Genomic DNA, 20635 nt, shown 5'->3' with positions numbered 1-20635 from the left:
GCATCCCATGCTCTGCTCGATTCATTATTCTTTTCCAAATTTTAATGGCAGAATTGAACCATGATGAATATGTTAACGTTAAATGAAGAAATTATATGTAAGATCAAACAAAGGAAGCATGGCCCGGTAATGAGCAAGATATACGTAAAACTTCCTTTCTTTGTGACCCGATAGGAAGATTTCGACACCTCTTCCCCCCTATCACGCCGCTGATCCCGTCTCGCGGGGAAGTGTCCTCTTCACCTCCGAACCCCCTTCCGTCAAGGCTTCTGTGCTTTTTAGTACCACTGCACTCGTAGTCGTGACAGTGACTTCCTCATTTGGCTTCTTCACATGTCTCCAGGCACGTCCACGAGGCCGGAATTCCTGTCCGTGTTTATCCACAATAACATCGCATGTACTGCAATCAACCTCAGATCCGTTATACGTAGCCTTATGACCTTCTAATTCTGCCAGCACATCTTGCTGTCTCTGATAGATTGCACTAGCGATGTTCTGTGGTAAAACAGCGTTTGCGTTTGGTGTGGGTGCGTACGCTTGGGCTGGCCATAAGTAGGGAGCTGAGAATATCCTGTTTGAGAGATCTGTTAGCAGATATGAGAGTGTGCTAAAGGGGATTGACAACTCACGGATCGTTACTAAGCACGCGGAAACCATGATCCAGAACAGTGGAGGTTACGGGTGCCCCGCTAGGGTCATTAAAAGAGGCAGTTGCCCAGCACTCTTTTCCAGCTGTTTGAGAATCGAACTATAACATACCGCATTAGCCACCAACGCCCCAATGCTTACGAGTTAGGACGAAGACATACCCCATAGTGCTGGATAAAGTGTTTTCCATTTACGTTGCCCGCAATTCGGGAGGCATCCATTCCATCGAATGCCCATGTGATAGGAGGATCTAGAAAGGGTTAAGTAAACTTAAACAGGATCATGAGCTGTTCAAACATACCTGCGTTAGCAGTTGAACACACCGCTGACTGATAAGCCCTGCAAGGCTCCCATGAAGCAATGATGAAATTCCCGAAGTCATTTCCTTGACGTCTGTTTGCAGGACCGTTTACGAGACGACAGACTTGAGGCCCAAGGCCTCTGGCTTCGACGAGAGAGCCCATGGGAAACTCATCACTTTGAGCAAATTAGCATCTCGTAAATGATTCATGATGAGGGAGGTGTGACATGCACTTGACATCTACTCTCCAAATTCCCGTTTTCATTGGGCGCACTGGCTTGTGCGAGAGCTTGCCAGCCCAGATGCTGTGGCCTCCAACTCTGCTGTTGATACTGAACTCCAGCTCTGGGGGCTATTTCACGAGTCAATCCTGTCTTGAATCTTCGCTCATGATCACCTTACCACTGGCATATGAATAAACGGTTTGACCTGTTCAACGTTAGCATCAATTTCTTGCTGGAGTGACGTGGGAGTATAGACCGTTCATGACCTTATCGATTCCCCAGCGCTGATTGTCGCACACCTGTATAAGAAAGAGAAATAGTCAGCCAGAAGAAATTCAATTTAATTGATTGGGGTCTGAAATACCTCATCCCACCCATTGGGCTGAATGCCATACTGACAGGTATAAGTGACCAGGCAACCGCAGGCGGAGGAATCACTCGAAGTAGGGTAAGTTTTAATGTCATATCTTCCTGCAGCAGTTTTGGAGCCTCCAGTTCCCCCAGTCTTCGGAGTTTTCGGTTTACCTTGAGATGGCCCGCCTGGAGGCGCTGACCTCTTGTTTCCGCTCCTGAGAGCCATGGCAAAAACACCGACGACTACAGTTCCGGCGGCACCAGCTTGACCGATGGAGGACTCGACGACTGCAACAGCAGCCAGTGCTGCGCAGACTGCGATATTGACAACTACTTCAGCGGCAAAGGCAACTTCACTAGCCCCGAAGGTAAAGAAAGCCAGCGCGGCGGCCGCGATTTCTTCGGCCGCAATGGCGGCAGCACTGAGACATCGGCCGACAGTACTCCCAACTGGTCCAATTCCTCGTTTTGTGACGCCATTTTGACCGACAAGCTGGAGGTTGCTGGGGTTGGTTTGTGTAGAGGCAACGAAGCCAGAGCAACAGTACGCTTGATAACCACCATTGCACGTCTGATCCTCGATGACTCCGCCATTCGAATCGCTGACATAAAGTTAGGAAGCAGATATAGACAATCAAAGAATGAGAATACCTATAATAATGATTCGCTATTTCATGTTAACTTGAATTTGCATATAGTGGGATGGATCACTTACTATTCTCCGCGATAATAATGGCGTTTTCATCGGTACAAATCGGAGAACAAGGCATTCCCACACCATTCCATCCCTCCCACTGACAAGTTCCAAGTGTTGTCCCTGGAGCACAGCAAAGCTGTTGAACATCTGTACCTGTACAGACGGTGTTTCTGGAAACATCCGCGTTATTGTTGGCATCTTCCCCTTTTGCTTGCGTTACCGGAAAATATGCGTTCTGGCAAGACTGCCCGCAGAAGGTCCAGTAGCAAGAATTCTGAACCTGCGCTCCTTGGGTTACATCAACCATCTTTGATTTTATTTCGGCGGCTTCGACTGAGGAGCGGCCATTAGTGGGTCCGATACCTAAAAGATCAGAGGTGCTGTCCCCATTTGTGTTGTCTTGGTCAACAGCTGAGAGTCATTAGTAGGTTTAAAGCGTACTAAATGACCTCTCCAAACTTACACCAGATCATGATCCCTCCCAAACACTTATAAGTTAGCCCATGTTACGATGATTCCGGAAATAGAACTCACGAGATCATTTGCCTTTTGAAGTTTCGCCTGCATACTTTCGCCATCATCATAGCTTACCCACTGGTCATCATTCCAAGAAATCCAGTTGACAGCTGCGACATCGTCATAAGTCTTGACCAAGTCGTTGTCTTGTATGATCCGGAAAATTTCTGTGTAGAGGTGTCAGTCTGGCAGGAGGTTTTCCTATCAAGTCTCTACACTCACCTGCGTTTGAGAGAGTACCAGCGGAATTGGTACATTCTCCTGGAGTGCCACCCGCCGCAAACATACAAACACCATTTGGCGTCGTACAAGTCGTGTCGGAGAGTGTGAATGATCTACCATACCAGCCCAGGCCTAAAGTGACTTTCTGAGGGTCAATTCCAGCTCTCCAAAGTAGCTCAAGCCCTTGCTCGATCTCGGTCAAATTCGTATGGGGTCGAATCTAGCCGGAGTTAGAAGTTTCTCAATCAAGTTCGCGAGTCATCTTACATATGGTCCGGTGAACTTGCTCGTTGAATCCCAAGTTCCTGCATAATCAATGACTGATAATTTTCAATTCAAAATAGAGACACTAACCATGAATATCATACTAAGAATAAGTTAACCATGCGCTCTAATCAATCAGGGGATTTCAAAAACAGTTGGAGTCGCTTACTGTCATAACGTTGAACCAATCTAGATACGAGGCCATACCAACGACATCGAATCCCTGAAGATACCAGAAAGACGACGGCAGAGTGGCAGAAATACCTAAACAGGCTTAGAAGAGAGACATGAAGAGGGTTGACTCATGGACACGGATTTACCTTTGCTGGACCCAAATGCATTGCGAAGGTCCTTTACCAAGCTGACAAAGTTAGCAGCATCTGCTTTGACACCACCTCTATCACCTGCTGATGGATACTGGAAGAACTATCAGTTACTATTTGCATTATATCTAGAGGATTGACTCGGACCTCCCAATCAATATCAATCCCATCAAAACCGTAGGTATTGAAGAATTTAGTTAGAGATTTGATAAATGCAGCCCGATTGGCTGATGTACTTGCCATGTCACTGAAAGCTGTTCGAGTACTCGGAGAATTATCATCGTCCTATTCCAAACATCATTAAATTTTCAACAGAACATAAGAGAGGGTTCGAGGGATCCCGCATACATTAAATGTCCATCCTCCGACAGAAATCCAAGTTTTGAGACCTCTTAATTCATGTTAAAATGCATTTGCGAATACTGTGGTGTGTAGATACTTACGGATTTGCAGACTTGATATTGGTAAAGTCGGAGTACAGAGACTGTGCATTAGCATCCATAGGTGCCAATTCGAAGGATGTAGGGTCGAAGAAGGCAAAAGCTGGTTTGTCAGCGAGTTGCAAGGATGCGAGACTTTAGAATCTCACCAAAGTTCATGTGTGTGAATCCGGTAAGATCAAGGTCTTTTGGAGCTCTCTTATCGCAAGGGCGAGTATTGGACCTGAAATTCAGTCAGTCCGAGCCTGGAAGTCATGGCATTGTGTGAGATACCAAGACTCATAGTATCCAATCGTTCTTCCAGAAATGCTACTTCCACCGGTACACGAAGGTGTATTTGCCGGACCACAGGTGCCGTATCCCTCTTGGCAAGGCGTATCACTGGTGGTGTCATTTTCTGTACTGCAAAATTGCTGTTCAATATCAGAATTTGGATTACCAACAAGCAGCTGTCAACAAATCCCAGAGGGACTTAATGGTAAACTTACATCTGTGGTTCCGCAGAATCCAAAATAAGAACAGCAAACATTCAGGGGGCAGTGAGCTGAGTCTGGCAGAGCATACTGATAGCAAGTCAGTCAAAAACGGCATTCTCCAATGGAAATCTACACGTACTTGACCACATTCTGCCGTCGCATTGCAGTTCGAGAGACAGGTGGAGGTTCCACACTCAAGTGGCGAGTAGCCACAGAGTCCATTCATTCCACAGCACGCTCCATTGACACACGGAGTACCTGGTGCGCTATATTTCTATTAGAAAGGAGCTTCTTAGTGACTGAGGAAGGGAAGATACCAGGTGCCTGTTGGAAGGTCTCTTTTCTCTAAGAAATCTCGAGTGTGGAGAGCTTTGATCAGAGGATTGACTGATTTGCCGCTAGTATTAAGGAATACTGGCGTGGAGTGGGAATGTTTGGCGTAGAGGGGAGTATACAGAGTAACGTTTGCAGCGAGAATGAGGTGAAAAAATGCAAATACCAAGGCCAACTTCAATGAAATTGTGACCATCTTGCAATGCCCTCTTGAAAACAAGAGGTTCGAACTTCACTCAAACTTTACAGAGAAAAGACGCGGTCACTCAACTTACAACTTTCATGAAGACGAGGTCAGAGAAATCCGAGCCAAGACAGTGGATTTACCTGGTCATCCCTTTCGGGAACAAGGGACCAAGAATGATACCCCACATTAGAAGCTTCACCGCTCAGAAAAGCATCAGTGTCACCTTCACAATATCGGATACTGCACGATGAATACAGTCAGCAGTCAGCAGTCAGCAATCCAGACCCTACCTTAAAGTCAGCAGGTCAATTGCACCCCCTTGACTAGTAGGGCTGAAAAGATATTCCTCAAATAATATGGCACGTCTAGATGTCTATAGGTTTTGGAGTTGCCGTTTTGAGAGAAGGGTAACATCAAACAATATTTGCGGCGGCGCGTGGTTGAATTTCCCTGCAGATGAAGAAAGCGGAACGAGGCTCGAAAAACGAGGCTCTGACTTAGCCGGTTAGCTAGTATGTAATAAAGTTATCAAAGTTATCTAAGTTCGGCGCTCTTCAGGGATTCAAGCATTGATCTACACTGTGAGAGGTGCGGGATACGAGAGTGGATGAGACGGCAGAGGAACCATTGGTGGAGATCCATCGTAGAGAATGCGACGCTATCGCGGGGCAGAAAAGCTGCCCAAATAGATGCATAGGGAATTGGTGGTGTGAAAGTCATGGAATCCTTGCCCGTAAGCTCAATGGAAAGTGTTCGTGAGATGTTGAAGTTCCGAACTGCTCTCTTACTTCGAGAGTTGGAAATCGAGCCATTGCAGCAGACCTCGAGGTAATTGAAGAATCAAGATGATGAATTTCAAAGCTTTTCTCGTCTGCTTGGCGGTTTTTAGGATCGTCGGGGCATCTTTCAGCGTCTATCAGTACTATGATCCTGCGACAATGGAAGACTATTATGGAATTTCTTCCGAATGCATGGCCGCGGTGTGAGTTGTGCAAATCAAATACAGCTCTTTCAGAAGCAATACTGACCAGAATTTAGAAATATGACACTCGATTGCGACGTCACGAATGCCAATCGAGCTGCAAATGGAGTTGATGTGGACTGTAAGTTTCCTTACACGCCCAGAATTCTATCCGAATAACCACTTATGGTTTTTCAGATTGGTATCAAGATAACATCACCACTCTGTGTACCGACGCATGTGCTACTTCCATGACCAACTGGTTGAGTGCAGTAGAGGCGCAATGTGGATCAGAAGACATGACATTTGAGGCGGCGATCGTTGATCCGAGGATTGTGCCTTTGACTTATACAGAAGGTTTTGATATGGCTTGTTTGCAAGACAGGTACTCAAAACACGACCTCCCGCATGCCACATTTCTACTAACTGAGCAAACAGCGATTCAAACTGGTGTTTCTTCGAGTCCCAATCCTGGCAGGGGAGTGACTACATTAGATGGAACGAAGGTTTGCGATAACTTGATGAACCCGTAGTCCATGGAAAATGAGCAGCTGACAGATGCAGACACTTGCTACAGTGATGACCCGCCTGTAGAATGCGAGGATCCAACATTCTCGGTTTATGATATTTCCGGGAACATGTCAGCAGTGACAAATCTGTACGATAAGTCTCTGGTAAGTGCCTTCTTCCCAGGAAAAGGATAACAATTGATAGTCGTTCAAGTATTGCTCAGAATGCTTCCTCAAAGTCTGGCGGCAGCGACTTCTTGCTCCAAAGCTAGCAGCAAGTGAGTTCACCAACTACCTAATCTCACAATTCGACGACCTGCAAGGAAACTGTTCCACAACATTACCATACACAACTTCAGCTGCAACTTTGTACCGAGGCACAGCAACCAGCACTGCTGCTGCTTCTACGACCTCACAGTCCAGTCCAACGACGACCTGTAGCGGGCAGCTCTTGGATGTTGTGAGTCCGCCGCTGGGCTGCAATGAGATTTCCGATACGTATAATGTGACGACTGGAGCTATTCGTGCAGTGACGAATGACTTCTTCTGCACGATTACAAGTCCGGTTTGCTTGCCATTGCCATGTGATATTGAAACAATTTGGGGTGGAGTATGGTGCGCATTCAAATGTGCTCCCCTTGAACGATCACGCGTTAATGGCAACTAGCACTGAGATCGCAGGGAACTTGTCTACTTCTATAACCTCTTTCTTGACCTGGAACTCCAATATCCAGGGCAGTTGCGACAACTTGGCAGCAGGTCAGAGGATTTGCACATCGTAAGTCTCTGAATTTCCAAACTGGGATCCACCGAGTAAAGTGTGACATCGCTGAGCATTTGTAGTGTCCCTGGTGGAAAGTATGTTTCTAGCGGAACGATATTTGCTCCGACTTCAGTTGGCCAATATTATACTACTGCCACACCGGCAGTGCCAACGCAATCCGGCTCGATTGACGATTGCGGAAATTATTACGATGTTGTTGCAGGAGACACTGTGAGTGAAGAAGAACATGAACTCTCGGAAGTGCTGGCTGACCTCTCAAGTGTAACCAAATAGCGCTGGTAAAGTATGAACGATCGCTGCGGACGAAAGAAAGACCCAGACATTGACCTCTTTGTAGTGGAATCACGTTTGCAGACCTCCAACTTTGGAACACATACGTGAGCTAGAACTTCTCAGTGCAACCACAACATTTCCTGACATAAGGATCTAGTTAAACAGCGGTTGCACCAATCTCTGGCTCAACTACGCTGTCTGTGTTGCGAAAATGACACAGCCAGCCATCTCAGCCGACGGGACTTGCGGCCCCGACAACAACTATACAACCTGTGTTGGCTCAAACTTCGGCAGGTCGGTGATCACACCCCTTCTCTCCTGTCGCATGCTAACACATTCAACAGCTGCTGCTCAATGAGCGGGTTCTGCGGAAGCACACCAGCATACTGCGGAGCCGGGGAATGCTACTCCGGGGCCTGCAACGGTACCTCATCCGGCGTGACGACTGACGGCACTTGCGGACCCAACACGGGCGGCTTGCTGTGCCAAAACCCGCTCTTTGGACCTTGTTGCTCGACTTCGGGGTACTGTGGGAACGGCACCGATTATTGCGGCGCTGGAAACTGCTATTCTGGCAGCTGTGATACTGATATCGGTGGTCTGAGCACGACGGGAGAGTGTGGACCGCTGTTCGCAGGTAATAAGACGTGCACTGGCACGCAGTTTGGGACGTGTTGTTCGACTGATGGGTATTGTGGTAATGGGACGGATTATTGCTCGAGTGGGCATTGCTATAGTGGGGCTTGCGAGGCCAGCACTACGACGTCCATCACGCCTCCGGGCCCAACGCAGACGGGAATCGCGGCAAATTGCAACGCATATTACTTGACACCATCAACGGGTAAGCATCGTTCTTCAACATTTGTTCTGTGCTGATTTGGTTTCAAAGGCTCATCTTGCGCTTCCATCGAGGCCTTGTACAACATAACCTTCGCGCAATTCTATGCCTGGAATCCTGCTGTTGGAAGCAATTGTGGCAGTCTATGGCTCGAGGAGGCGTATTGTGTTGGAGTATCTGGTTAGATGGTGGTCACGATTCCCACGACTTGTTCGTCGATGTAGCCTGAAATAACGAACGCCATGGGTGTTGTCCCTTGGTATTAGTATTACTATATTATGTTTTAGTAGTAGTGGCTTAATTAAGATAACATCACCTTACCTATTTTCAACTTTTCACAGATAACGTCGACTTCGAATCAGCCTCTTCCTAAGGTATAGGTACCTTAGTAGGTAGGTGGGTATCTCAGCCTCGCGCAGCAAAGCCTCATCGGGAAATCTTCGGCAAAACGTCGGGCGTCGAGAAAATTTAAGGATATTATCCAACCTCACGCACAGCTCAGGATCTCTTTCCGCTCACCAACAATCCTCCGCGCAACGATGAACGGGCCAGTATTTCATCCGCCAGGGGGCGGCGCCGACATGGGCGATGCGCAGGCCATGGCTGCTGTCAAGAGCGTATGTGTTTTCTCGAATGCCTTTCCCTATTGCCACACATGAGGGATCTTCCTCATCTCGAGGACTATCTATCGATCTCTATCCACCGCGGAAGATGATTCACGAGGAAACAAATAGCTGACTGGTTGAGATTCGCAGATGCAAGCACTGATGGAATCCTGTCCCGGGAAAACCGCAGTTTCAGGCGTAATGGGATTCGCACTCGGCGGAGCCTTCGGGCTCTTCATGGCCTCTGTATGCCCCCCCCCCCCCCCCCCCCACCTCCCCCCCCCCTCCTTTCTCCCACTCGATTCTCAACTCATCCTAACCCTCCCAATAGATGCAATACGACACGCCCCTCTCCAGCGGGCCCAACGGGACGAACATCACCTCCCTCCCACTGCGCGAGCAGCTGCGACGCGGGTTCCGCGACATGGGCTCGCGGTCCTACTCCTCGGCCAAGAACTTCGGCAAGGTGGGCGCCATCTTCGCAGGGACCGAGTGCTGTATCGAGGGCTTCCGCGCGAAGAATGATCTCGCGAACGGGGTCATGGCCGGGTGTATTACGGGAGGCGCGCTGGCGGCGCCGGCGGGGCCGCAGGCCGCGGCGTTGGGGTGTGCGGGCTTCGCGGCGTTTAGTTTGGCTATTGATGCGTATATGCGGAGACCGAGTGAGGATGATTAGATTAGGAGGGCCGTTTGCGGGCGCGGGTGGAAAGAGGGGGTTGTTGTATGAGTAGTAGGTTGGGTGATGATGATTGATTGACTGTCTGCTGCGGCATGGCTTGGAGTTTGGGGTCTTAGAGTGTATTATTTACTGTATAGGCATGGCTTGTATATTTCTGGTTGATAGAGGGAGGCGCGGGACTATGTCTGGTCTATATATAATCAAATCTCAACTGCGTATGATAGACAGACTTTCTGGCATCAGGGGCAAAGGGACCGGGAACTATCTTCGCAGTTCACTAGGTACATGGTCGAATACAAATAGATCTCAGAGCCTCAAAAGTAGAGTCGTTTGGCGGAAATTCCACATCTAACATTATCACTAGGTAGTCGTATAACATGATCCATCTACTAATCTAACCGTAGAGAGTCCTCAATTTCCCTAAACGCCGTTCTGTCCTAGTATACCTCCCCTCATAATCAAACACCAACCCCTACACCTCAGCTAACTGAACCGTCCATAACCCTAATTCATACCCCTACGATACCATCCCCGCGTCAATTCAAGTAGCTTTATACACAGAGAATGTACCAAACTCCCAATACGCATCAGCGAAAGCCGTATTGTTGTTCGCCACATAGTCTGTGCAGATCCCTGGGCCTATGCGTCTTGTTAGCCTCGCCTTTCGTAGAGAAACTGAGAAAGTGATATATGTATATATAGAGAGGGGGAGAGAGAAGAGACTTACAACTCTCGCCATAGATCTTCGGCGTTCCCGCCCAGCTTCCACACAGATCGATATTAGCGATAATGCTCTGGTTCCGGAAATGGTTCCCAACATTGCAATCCGTGCCTGGGAAATCGGCCGTGGCTACGCCCCATGAGCTGGGATCGGGGCTGCCGCTCTTGATGTCGGCCGGGAGGCCCGCGCGCGCGAATTGCCACATGCGGATGCCCTCGCTGCGCAGCTCCATAGCGACAACGCCGCCGCCCTGAGAGTTGAACGCGGAGCCGAAGGTAGAGGGCCCGGCGTGCACGCCGCATCCTGCATTGGCATCCGTGGTGTTCACGCAGCTATTCGAAAGCGACTTGCCGGTTTCCTTGCGCTTGACGCTCATGCTGCACCCGGGAGAGGTGTGCAGGGTCATCTGGTTCTCCGTGTTGGCGGCGACGACGTTCACAGCTTCCATGACGTCGATTTCGCCGTTCTGTGGCCAGTTCGCTGGGTCGCTGAGCCATAGCGCGGGCCAGGTGCCGCAGCCGGTGGGCGTGTGGATGACATCGAAGATGAAGAGCCCGTCCGAATACTGCTTCTTGGATTCAATACGGACGGAGAAGCGACCGGTGGAGGCGTTGGGCACTGTGTCTGCGTTGACGCTGGTATCTACTTTAAGGACGGCGGATGTGGAAGATGCATATGTGAGGTTGTATTGCGGAGAGTCTGCTTGGGCCGCAGGGACATAATGAACAAAGCCTTGAGCTGGATCATATCCGGTAAAGTAGTCAAAATTATCGAAGAAGCCGGTGCCAGAATCTGCTCTCCGTTATCAGCATGGGCAGAGGAACGGGATATGAAAAAGGGGGGGCGCACATGTATCGGTAAGAGCGTAATTCAGCTTCGAATAGTCCGGATACTTGTTGTTCTTCGTCACCTCCACGATAATGACGATCAGAACCACAATCGCGATGGCCAGGCCTGCAGCTACCAAGGCCAACTTCTTCTTCGACCAGGCGCGCACATCCCACCACCGCGGCGCCAGCGTGTCGTCTCTATCAACCTTATAGGGGGGTGGAGGTTCCATATTCGGTCCATCATAACTCGAGATCATGTGGACGTTCTCCGAATACTGATTCTGCCCTATCCCGACCATCTCTGCAACTTTAAGGAGCAAAACTTCTCCCTCGGGGTGGGCTGTTTGTATTCTTGCGCCCCAGACTTGCGCTGCCTCTCTTTCTGTTGCTGCTCCTCAAACGAATGTGATGGAGAAACGAATGATGAAACGAATGCTTTGAATATCGACGACTTCCGATATTCAATCTTTAATGCTGCAATCCTCGAGAGAGCGATAAGAAACAGAGAGTGACTGTAGGAAGGTTGAGTGCTCTGGCAGGGCAGGGAATCAGGGCAGCGGCACACGACGTACACACACACACATACGCACTCGCGTTGACGAATCGCCCGCTCCAGCCCACGCCACTGATTACGCAGGACACAGCCTACAAAAACAAAGCCCTGAACCAGACTTCGTAATGATTGACCATGGGCGACCTGGGACTGCATTGGGCGACTGCCCAACCACACATCCTCACTCAGTGACGACTCTACGAAGTGAAACCCGCGGTTTGGTCATGGAAAACTGGAGCTCGTCAATCACTGACTTATACCGTAATATGTCCTCCCTAGTCCTGCTTCAGTTACCACAGTTACCCCCTGCCGCGCACCGTGGTGGGGCTCCCGGATTGCGCTATACGGTATTTGCCTGACGGAGTATGGGGTAAGGTCGCGTCTGTATTACCGAATATTACCGTATTATTCTCCATCTCCAATCCTTTGATATCTGATCCCCAGGAACATCCGATATAAGGTAAATAGCAGCGTCCACACTGAGTCCTGATGTCCTCTGATTGGATGCTACAATTCTGTCACATTTACCTCCATATATCAGACCCAGATCCTACTGGACTCACGCTTGCCCCTATTCTTATCATTATCTTTATCATTATCATGATAAGAGCCCGACAGAGGTACAGTACTAACCCCCTCCCCCGCCAACCGTCCTCTTCTCGTAAACAGCAGCCAGATAACTGCTCGTGATTCCGAGGTCGACGTCCTTATGGTTGAGCGCTGTCATTGGATTTGTTGTCGTTACTGTGCTATGATAATATGATAATACTACTGTGTGATAACACTGCATTCTCATCAATCCCTGGCCCTGATGCCACTGATTATTGATTGACTCCTCGTATTTCAATGCTGTGTTACATACAGGATCCTAATATCGCAGTCCTGTACTCCTCATTCAACAAGAGACGGGAAAGCGCCGCGCCGGCTCGTCCTCGTTGATGTGCATCCCGTTTTGCCCGCTCTTCCGCGATGCAGCTTGTAAACCCTTCCTGTACTGTACAATGGCACTGCGCTCAACGGTTTAGATGCGCGTTGTAGTTTGGTCGAGCTTTGTACATTCCTGCTCGATGTTCCTCCCCAGACTGGATCTTCTTTGAAGGCCCGTTGATGCCCCTAACGAGACGGAGTGCTTGCCCCATCTCCTCCCTAATCCTCGTCCTCATCAATCCTCGCGCGCTTTGTCGATCGCTCCTCTCCTTCCTGGAGGCCGTATTCTCTCTTACTCGAACTCTCCCCCACCTTGTTCAGGAACTCATCCACATTGAAAACATCCCCCGTATCCTTCTCGAACTGAACCGGTCCCTCCCTCGCCTGCGTTCTCGGATTAGCATTGCCTTTGGTCTCCAGGAAGCCAGAAGAACTCACCTCGACATCAGCAGAACCCTTGAAAGTCCCTTTCCCAAGCGCCTCCGCAAACCTGCTACTCTTTTGAATCCTGCCCATTTCCGCCTCGGCAGCCTCGTCATCGTCGCCATCGTCCATATTGTGTCGAGGTCTATAGATGCTATTAACTGCGTCTTGAGCTGCAAATAGAGGCTTATCATATGCCTGATCCTCGTTGAAGCCCGAGTCGAATCCACTCGTGCGGTTGAACAGTCGTGAATCAAACATGCCTTCCGTGGACTGCGTAGGCTTCGCAAGACCTAGAGCCATCTTCTCCGAGATATCACGCCCCTGTTCTCGACTCAACATCTGCAGTTTCCTTTCAGTGCCCATTCGCGATTGTCGGAATTTTCGTTCCTCCTCTCGCATCCTCTCCCTACGCAGCTTCTCTCTCTCCCTGACTTCCTCGTCATCGCTCTCAGAACGATCCGATTCTGATTCGCTATAGCTTCCAGAACGTGATCTTGAAGATCTTGAGACCCGTCTTCCAGCTCCAGCCCTCTCTTCTCGGGCCTTTTGGGCAAGCATACGAAGATGTTCTTCCTTTTGCGCCTTCTCCTTCTCCGCTAACCGTTGCTGCATAAGCGCTCTCTGCTTGACTTCTTCTCTAGCATGTCTGTCGGCTGTAAAGAGCGCCTCGGCAAACTGCGCAAACTTGTCGTTGATAGTGACATCTTGTAAACCTCGTCCATCCGCAGCCAATCTCTTGTCTAGCGGAACAGTATAACCCTTCGGATTCTTCCAGTTCGAGACGGGTGGTGGGATCTTCCAAGCCTCCTGATCCTCTGCTGTCAATTTCCGTGGTGGCGAGTGCATGACAGGAGGCGGGGGACTAGGTGGACCTCTCGGAATCTTCTTGTGTTTAAACTTCGGAGGCTCCATGGGATCAACCTGTCTTTCCACAATCTTCATAATGCGGTCATTCTTCTTGCTTGTGTCGCCCATTTGGTTCGCCGGAGTATATCTAACATATGTCGGTTCCTTCCGCGGTCCGACGTTCACGTTCTTAGGCTTTTGTGCCGCCACCGCGCCGCTCACCAGTGCTGCGAGAGCATTCTGTGTCCGTTCCTTCGTAGCAGCTACCTCCTCCTCACTCGGTCGATCCAGGTTGATTTCCCCTGCATCAGCACGCTGTCGGAGTGGTATAAGATCCTTGAACGAGGCGTGAACGATCCGCTTATCATTGTGTCCTCGTCGCGCAATAGCATCGTATTTGACCTTCCCCTCTGCATCCACTTGAATTGCCAGCGCGTTACTGGAAGACTGTGATTTCCGCCCCATGTCCAGCGGGTATTGCGCGACTGGGATCTCGGGAAAGGCGCCTCCATCTCCAAAATCTTCCTGTCCTCTCGGTCGCCACCCCGCTCTGTTGCCATACGGTGGAGGGCCAGATTTCTTCACGAGTACGTTAGTAGAATGCAGAGACAGCGGCTGGGAGGTTTGACTGACCTTCAATACTATTTGGGTGTCATCGAGGGTTCCAGCTCCAAGGATGCGAGGTCCTCGTTGCTGCGCGTGGTGTGGTATCTCCTCTTCTTCGCCTGTATACTTGGGCTTCGGTAGAGCCCGTGACAAAGAAGCTGCTATTGATGTCATGATGAAGGTGGGGTCTGGGGAGGGAAGAGGAGAGAGGTCTGATATGTATCTTCGAGATGGAATCAAATTATCAGGTCGCGGTTCATCGCATCCTTGATAACACGCTAGCCGAAACAAGCATAGCACGGTACCGGTAGGTTATCTGGCACGAATGATCGATGTGAAGTTCACATCCAACGATAGACTTAAACGTAGTATTGAGCAGTGATACACATCTGAATATGATGTGGATTCGCTCGCTGTTTGTGAGCATATGGGGAATTATAAATGACGCTATTTATTCCCTTGATCCTCGGGGTCATAAGTTAAAAGTACACATAAAGTTTCGACTCCCCCAATGCCAAAGAATGCCCAATGTCCACTCCAAACCGATAACTCACACGTAACCCTTCCTTGCGCCCTATAAATCACAATCAGCATGATTGCCTGGCGCATTGCAGGGAGGTAACGTACCTGGAAGAAGAACCGAACAATGAACACCTGCAACCCAGCCATGCATACCATCATCAAGCTCTCAATCACGCTGAAGTTGAAAATGCGCCTCTCGGTACTCCTCACCGTGCTGAAATTCCGGTTCTCTCTGGTGCGGAAATACTTCTGGTTCCTTGTGATTGTCGAAAGCTGGCCTGAGAGCTTGAAGATAGACTCTTCCAATGCGGAGGTTTGCTCGGGTGAGGTGCCTTGTTTGGCTGGTAGAGAAGCGCGCTGTTCATTCTCGACCTACGTATTAAGAGCACGAAGTCAGCAATGACAATCCCTAGGGGAAGCGGGGTTGCGAAGCGCGAGTGGAACATACAGCAATTTCGAAATCCACAAACTTCTCAGCGAAGGTACTCATCTCGTTGTTGAAGCAGAATCTGTACTCGCCCGTCTCGCCAGCCGTGAAGACAAAATCGCCCTGTCGCTCCTTTTGACCATCTAAGATGACCTTGTCCTGCGGGCCCACAACCTCATAGTCGATATCGAAGGAACCTCCTGATTGAACCTATCCATGCCAATCTATTAGCACTTCCTGTAGTCTTGTAGATGCTGGGAGACAGAGGTATCTTACAGCGAAGTAGAAAGCGACCTTTGCACCCTTGTTCTCAACCCAAGAATAGAAACATGCTTTTTCGTTCGCCCCAAGCTTATACGTGAGAGCCGTCGCAGACACCAGTGGGGAAATGCAGGCCAAAAGGCCACAGGAGAGTGTTGACAATTTCATTGTGCTTGGTGCTTGTAGTGGGCTTCGATGATAGCACGACTCGATCGCGTTGTGGATTATCTGGCGGCGTGGCGCCGAAGTTCAGAATCGAGAATTCCCAAAACAGATGCCTAAGCGAGACGGTCAGGGGTTCCTATGGGATAACTCTTTCCCCCTTTTAGAATTTTGACTGGTGGGCTTATATGGGACCTTGAAATTTGCTACTCAGCTCCAGGTTCATCGTTTTGGACACTCATGGTGCATCTGGGCGGTTTTGAGATTCCAGCGTATCCTCTTGGCGGTGATAGGGGGAGAAGTGAAAGAAAAGAGAACAAGCCATATCCCAAGGATACCTGCTTCGAAGCTGCATAGATCAGGCCTAGCCCTTCTAACAGTGTGACTCTGTTCCAGATTCGATCAATAGCCTAGTGTGGATATAGTCTGCTGCCGACGATGCAAAGGACCAGAGCTTCTGCCGGGTTTCAACTCGTGCCATTGGCGAGCTAAGATTTCACTTCTCAATCACAATTGCAATTAATTACGTAGTTACTCCTCACTTTCTTCGAGGATTATTTCGAGAAGTGGATGTTATATACTGTTATTCTTTTCAAAGCATCGACATAATCTGCTATAATGCAACAGTCTACCACGCGGCCCGTGAAGCCTCATTAAGAGTCCCCAAACCATGGCTTGTTTTACCGCCAACCAAAGCGCCGTAGAGATGAACCTCTCCCTAAAATGCCCATATCTACTTCAAGAACAAGTCCCCAGCACCATTGCGTACGACTCGCGTCCTATCAACGTGGTCCAAACCAAGGGAATCGTCATCTTGAGTCGCAATATTCCAAAGTTCATCATCTATTAATGTCAGTCAGTGCTTCCGAGAATTAGAGTTGAGGGCCATACCATCAGTAAGATATGTTGGTTTCGTATATGTGCTTCTCTTCACCACAGCAAACTTGATCTTCTCGAAATTCTTGCCCTTTATGCCTGTTCGCTTTTCCAGTCGCTTTTTCGTGTCCGAAAATCTCTCCCCCTACGCACAGTCAGAACCAGGGGGAAATTTCCAAATCAGATTTTGACTTACATCAATCATACGGAACTTGAAAGGGATTCCGTGCGTTTTGTTGGGCTCATTGTGAAACTGGAATGCTTGAATGAACATGCTAGGGTCGACCTCCAAATCATCTTCCGGGATCCTTTCGGCGACTAATTGATTGTAATCTGAGATGCTGAGGACATGATGCTCACGAGGAAGCTCCTTGTGGATCTTGTTGTTGTGGACCTCATAGACCCGGATAGGGCCGGCCTTTGTCTCGTCATCAACTTGAGCTTTCTTAATTATAGCGGCAACGAGATCGTCGACATTTCCATTCTTTGGAACAAGGACTTCAAGCATCTCCTGAGACATTGTCAGCAAGGCCATAGTCTGCTAAACGGCAGATTTACCTCTTTAGTTATCCCCTCGCTCAGCCAGACAACTTTCATCACTTTCTTTGTGTCCAATTCTGAGAGACTAATGTCCAAAACCTCAAAGTAAAGAGAATCAGCTCTTTGGTTGTTGTTGCTAAAAGTGCTGTACGGAGGATTAAGGATGTTCTGCAGGTTCTGGCTCTGTCCACGCTTGACTGTAGCTTTCGGGTTGCCGGTTGTAACATTCACCGTCCAGAATCTGAGATGGGTAGGATCGATGTTCAGCTTCTCTCCAACTTTCGTAGCAAATTGGTCATAGGTATGCTTGGAGCTAAGAGCGAGCGTGAAAGACTCTTGTTCTGGAGTAGCCGTTCTCGGATGGGGGTAAAACTTGACAACCCGTCTATGGAGCAGGAAATCATAGAACACCCGCGCATCCTCGATGCGGTCTAACTGAGAATGTGATATCTTTGATGATATACTTCTGTCGTCGGCGTCAGTAAGCGTTAACTGGTGATGCATGAGGTGTGAGATTGACTCCCGGTCGGCTTCCGTGGATCTGGGTTCCGAGCCTCTTCCTTCCGAGCCTCGTTGGAAGCACACAATATCGCCATCTTGAAGTTCAGCCGTTTTCAGGGTTTGTTTGGCCTTCATAGGTTCGATCATAGAGGGTTTTATTTCCTATACGAGTGAGCCAGAAGCATTCATAACAAATGGAAACTGCATACCTCAAAGAGCCTCAATTGCAGCCTTTCTCCACTGGGTGTTTTCTCTGACCAGTGCATCTTCCTTAGGATTACTGGCACAAGATCTTCGACCTTCTTCTCTCTGCTGATGTAGACGTGTCCAGCGCCGGTTAGCATCTGTTTCTCAACATCGAACCACTTCAAAAAGAGTACTATAAGATCCGTCTTCGCAATCACCCCATTTGGAAGATAGGTGTGAGTCGGCGAGTTCGGATCACCTTCGAAATTGACATCTTCAATCAGCTCGGCCCAAACGCGTAAATCTGGTGATTTTGTCCCAGCCAATTTCTGGTAAGCTTCTTCGATCGTCATTTGCAACTCCATGACAGGTATATCAGGTCGTACTGTCTTGTTCTGACGGTTGACCATACACCAAATTCGCATTCGCTTGGGGTCGCTGTTGGTATCCTGCGCAACCTTTTCGATCAACTCTTGTATCGTAGTCTTTCGAAGTAAACGATATGATCTGGCTGCAGATGGATCGACTTCATATTTTGAGTCCCAATTAGTCAGATCCGTGCCAGTGTATGCACGGAAAGTGTCATCAGTAATCACCCGAACGTTAAGGTACAGGTGAGACTCCTCACGCTCTTTTCGGCGTGCCTCACGTTCAGCTGCTTCCTCCTCAAGTCGCTTCTCTGAACTCGTGTTAGCAAAGTCCCTAAAACTTGATCGTCTAACTTACGCAGATGTGGAGGGGTGTCTTCTTTAGTGACGGGGCAGAGGACCTTGTCAAGTCTACTCTGGCGGATATAAACCAACATATATGCGCTATTTTGACGCATCAGAGGTGTGCCTTTCTGAAGTGCTGGGACATGTCCGTTTGGAGGTAGGTATTCCCCTCCGTAATTATCCTCCAAGACTTCCCGCATAGTTGCTTTGGTGACCTTGTCATCATCGTACTTGTAAAACCATCCATCCTTACTGGGCTTTATGAAGGCGTAATAATGACCGGCATTCAAATCCCCGCTGTGCACTAGGACACTATGTAGTTGATAAATATAAGGTTCCGACTTGTCTGCTTCTTCAGATAAGTACGGCGATGCGTCAAATGTCTCCGGAAATTCATATCTATCGTTAATCTTCATCATAGCATCCCGTTCGACATCGTACTGGAAGCGCTTGAGCTGTAGGTTCAGCACATCCGGGAAACTCTCGAAAATGACACCTTTCTTTGCGTCCTGCAACTTAAACTCATCACCAGCAAAATACTGATTCTCGCCATCCATCGTCTCAACCTGAATGTAATCCTTGAAACTTTCAATGATGTCTTTGTTCCCGATGACGTTCAGTTGAATGTCCCAAAAATCTTCAACCCGGCGGGATTCGTAGTCGACGTTTATACACGAAATATACGTCCGGACCTTCCCAGAAAATAATTCGGGTAGCACATTTTCAGCGTCGGTTCCTTTCATCTTCTCCTCCATACGCTCCATTAGTTTGCGGGAGAGCTCCTGCACATCCTGCTGTTCGAAGATGTGTCTTGTCTCCCATCCAAAGGACTTGGTGAGTTCGTTCGTGCCTACAGCGTTATTCGATGTTTGGAGTTGGTAGAAGAGGCGTTGGAGGGTATATGCGCTATTTGTAAGGGTCTCTTCATCTTCTGTTGGGATTGAATAAACAGCCTATAATCCATGAGCGAATTGTTCCTTGCTTCCAAAATGAAGGAATCAGAACATCAGATAGAGGGAGAGGCTAACCTTTCGAAAAGCATTCGTGAAATATAACGATTGAATGAGCGAGTTCAAATAGCAAGTGGCTCCCTGATTCTTGAGTCCCACATAGCCAGTCTCTTTCTTTGAATCGTAATTGTGGAAATTGTGCCATAAGACACCGGTCTCATCCTTGACCACTCTGACGTATGCTGTCATCCTGGCTTCTTCATTCTCGACCAAAGGGCGACGACTGTCTTCCCACGGGATACTCCAGAGGCGCCGTAATTCTACGAACCGTGTAAAGCCCCAATCTCCCTCGTCCTTTGTAAACCGATGGTGGGCAGTGTGGTGCGCATACAGCGTGGGGTCATTTGCGTTCCAGAGTACAAGTCCAAATTGGACGCAGCAGACGAAATCATCCGGAGGTTTCCCATCTGGATAGCCGTGCTCAAGGTAGAAAGAAACATGATCAACATTATTGCCGGTAGGAAACATGAGCACGCGCCTTCGCTGGTCAGCATATAGAAATCAAGATGTCCAAGGGTTGTAGCCTCACCATGGAAACCCTCCAGATTCAAAAATTGGGCCATGCTCCCTCCGTGGTAAGCTCCGCCAGTTTTCTATGTGCCAGGTATGTACAGTCTCGTCGATTATCGGGGGTTGTTCTGCCAGGGGTGGCAGGACAATTTCTTTCATGGCCTCATCTGCCAACTTGGTCAGCGTTGCCTTCATGGAGCGAGGGGGCGGAAGGGGTCGACACACAGTCATCCGCACGAGGCTTATCCGGCATCTCGATATCGCTGTCGAGCGTGTCTGGATTAATGATGGCAACATCATCCTTCTCGTTCTCAGTCTGTTCGGTCACGTATTCGTCTGGGTCGACCAGCATGTCATTGGGCGACTCCATCTCTGCATCATAGG

The 20635-nt window shown here is 49.0% G+C and overlaps 7 protein-coding genes across 7 annotated transcripts; 2 read left to right on the top strand and 5 right to left on the bottom strand.

The window, feature by feature from the left end:
• Nucleotides 1-201: 201 nt before the first annotated feature.
• Nucleotides 202-4994, bottom strand: M430DRAFT_98093 (glycoside hydrolase family 18 protein; the record flags this gene model as incomplete). The annotated part of the gene is made up of 24 exons (XM_024870097.1): nucleotides 202-571; nucleotides 630-748; nucleotides 810-898; nucleotides 950-1118; nucleotides 1183-1319; nucleotides 1430-1472; nucleotides 1538-1729; nucleotides 1817-2129; nucleotides 2239-2635; nucleotides 2688-2712; nucleotides 2759-2907; nucleotides 2963-3182; nucleotides 3230-3267; nucleotides 3317-3329; nucleotides 3396-3490; nucleotides 3547-3643; nucleotides 3697-3834; nucleotides 3898-3940; nucleotides 3993-4092; nucleotides 4139-4212; nucleotides 4263-4402; nucleotides 4478-4552; nucleotides 4605-4731; nucleotides 4783-4994. The coding sequence occupies 24 exons, from the start codon at nucleotides 4992-4994 to the stop codon at nucleotides 202-204; spliced, it is 3375 nt and encodes a 1124-aa protein (XP_024723358.1).
• Nucleotides 4995-5830: 836 nt separating this feature from the next.
• On the top strand, nucleotides 5831-8535 carry M430DRAFT_17233 (carbohydrate-binding module family 18 protein; the record flags this gene model as incomplete). The annotated part of the gene is made up of 13 exons (XM_024863631.1): nucleotides 5831-5967; nucleotides 6024-6088; nucleotides 6145-6331; nucleotides 6385-6452; nucleotides 6511-6620; nucleotides 6670-7070; nucleotides 7123-7233; nucleotides 7299-7449; nucleotides 7500-7522; nucleotides 7577-7616; nucleotides 7670-7806; nucleotides 7857-8353; nucleotides 8402-8535. The coding sequence occupies 13 exons, from the start codon at nucleotides 5831-5833 to the stop codon at nucleotides 8533-8535; spliced, it is 2061 nt and encodes a 686-aa protein (XP_024723357.1).
• Nucleotides 8536-8889: 354 nt separating this feature from the next.
• On the top strand, nucleotides 8890-9631 carry M430DRAFT_17232 (hypothetical protein; the record flags this gene model as incomplete). Its single annotated transcript, XM_024863630.1, has 3 exons — nucleotides 8890-8967; nucleotides 9106-9201; nucleotides 9287-9631. The coding sequence occupies 3 exons, from the start codon at nucleotides 8890-8892 to the stop codon at nucleotides 9629-9631; spliced, it is 519 nt and encodes a 172-aa protein (XP_024723356.1).
• Nucleotides 9632-10175: 544 nt separating this feature from the next.
• Nucleotides 10176-11415, bottom strand: M430DRAFT_48890 (glycoside hydrolase family 16 protein; the record flags this gene model as incomplete). Its single annotated transcript, XM_024868025.1, has 3 exons — nucleotides 10176-10273; nucleotides 10362-11147; nucleotides 11205-11415. The coding sequence occupies 3 exons, from the start codon at nucleotides 11413-11415 to the stop codon at nucleotides 10176-10178; spliced, it is 1095 nt and encodes a 364-aa protein (XP_024723355.1).
• A 1469-nt stretch (nucleotides 11416-12884) lies between these two features.
• On the bottom strand, nucleotides 12885-14717 carry M430DRAFT_48889 (hypothetical protein; the record flags this gene model as incomplete). The annotated part of the gene is made up of 3 exons (XM_024868024.1): nucleotides 12885-13049; nucleotides 13104-14516; nucleotides 14571-14717. The coding sequence occupies 3 exons, from the start codon at nucleotides 14715-14717 to the stop codon at nucleotides 12885-12887; spliced, it is 1725 nt and encodes a 574-aa protein (XP_024723354.1).
• A 313-nt stretch (nucleotides 14718-15030) lies between these two features.
• M430DRAFT_136103 (hypothetical protein) lies at nucleotides 15031-15975 on the bottom strand. The gene is made up of 4 exons (XM_024862443.1): nucleotides 15769-15975; nucleotides 15514-15702; nucleotides 15171-15437; nucleotides 15031-15117 (listed from the first exon to the last, which is right to left on the bottom strand). The coding sequence occupies exons 1-4, from the start codon at nucleotides 15919-15921 to the stop codon at nucleotides 15094-15096; spliced, it is 633 nt and encodes a 210-aa protein (XP_024723353.1). The 5' UTR covers nucleotides 15922-15975; the 3' UTR covers nucleotides 15031-15093.
• A 673-nt stretch (nucleotides 15976-16648) lies between these two features.
• Nucleotides 16649-20603, bottom strand: M430DRAFT_48887 (hypothetical protein; the record flags this gene model as incomplete). The annotated part of the gene is made up of 9 exons (XM_024868023.1): nucleotides 16649-16758; nucleotides 16807-16936; nucleotides 16988-17302; nucleotides 17350-17994; nucleotides 18042-18697; nucleotides 18745-19684; nucleotides 19760-20219; nucleotides 20271-20418; nucleotides 20477-20603. 9 exons carry the CDS (start codon nucleotides 20601-20603, stop codon nucleotides 16649-16651), a joined length of 3531 nt encoding a protein of 1176 aa, XP_024723352.1.
• Between the last annotated feature and the right edge of the window lie 32 nt (nucleotides 20604-20635).

Source organism: Amorphotheca resinae (genome assembly GCF_003019875.1).
Source record: "Amorphotheca resinae ATCC 22711 unplaced genomic scaffold M430scaffold_3, whole genome shotgun sequence".
Classification (NCBI taxonomy): Eukaryota; Fungi; Ascomycota; class Leotiomycetes; order Helotiales; family Amorphothecaceae; genus Amorphotheca; species Amorphotheca resinae.
Note: the sequence above shows the minus strand (reverse complement) of the source record. Positions and strands in the feature narration are given on the sequence as shown.

Coding starts and splice junctions, on each gene's coding strand:
- M430DRAFT_136103 (XM_024862443.1), bottom strand. CDS start 15,921: ATGAAATTGTCAACACTCTCCTGTGGCCTTTTGGCCTGCATTTCCCCA. Junction 15,703..15,768: donor AGGTCGCTTTCTACTTCGCT/GTAAGATACCTC, acceptor TGGCATGGATAG/GTTCAATCAGGAGGTTCCTT. Junction 15,438..15,513: donor TTGTGGATTTCGAAATTGCT/GTATGTTCCACT, acceptor CTTAATACGTAG/GTCGAGAATGAACAGCGCGC.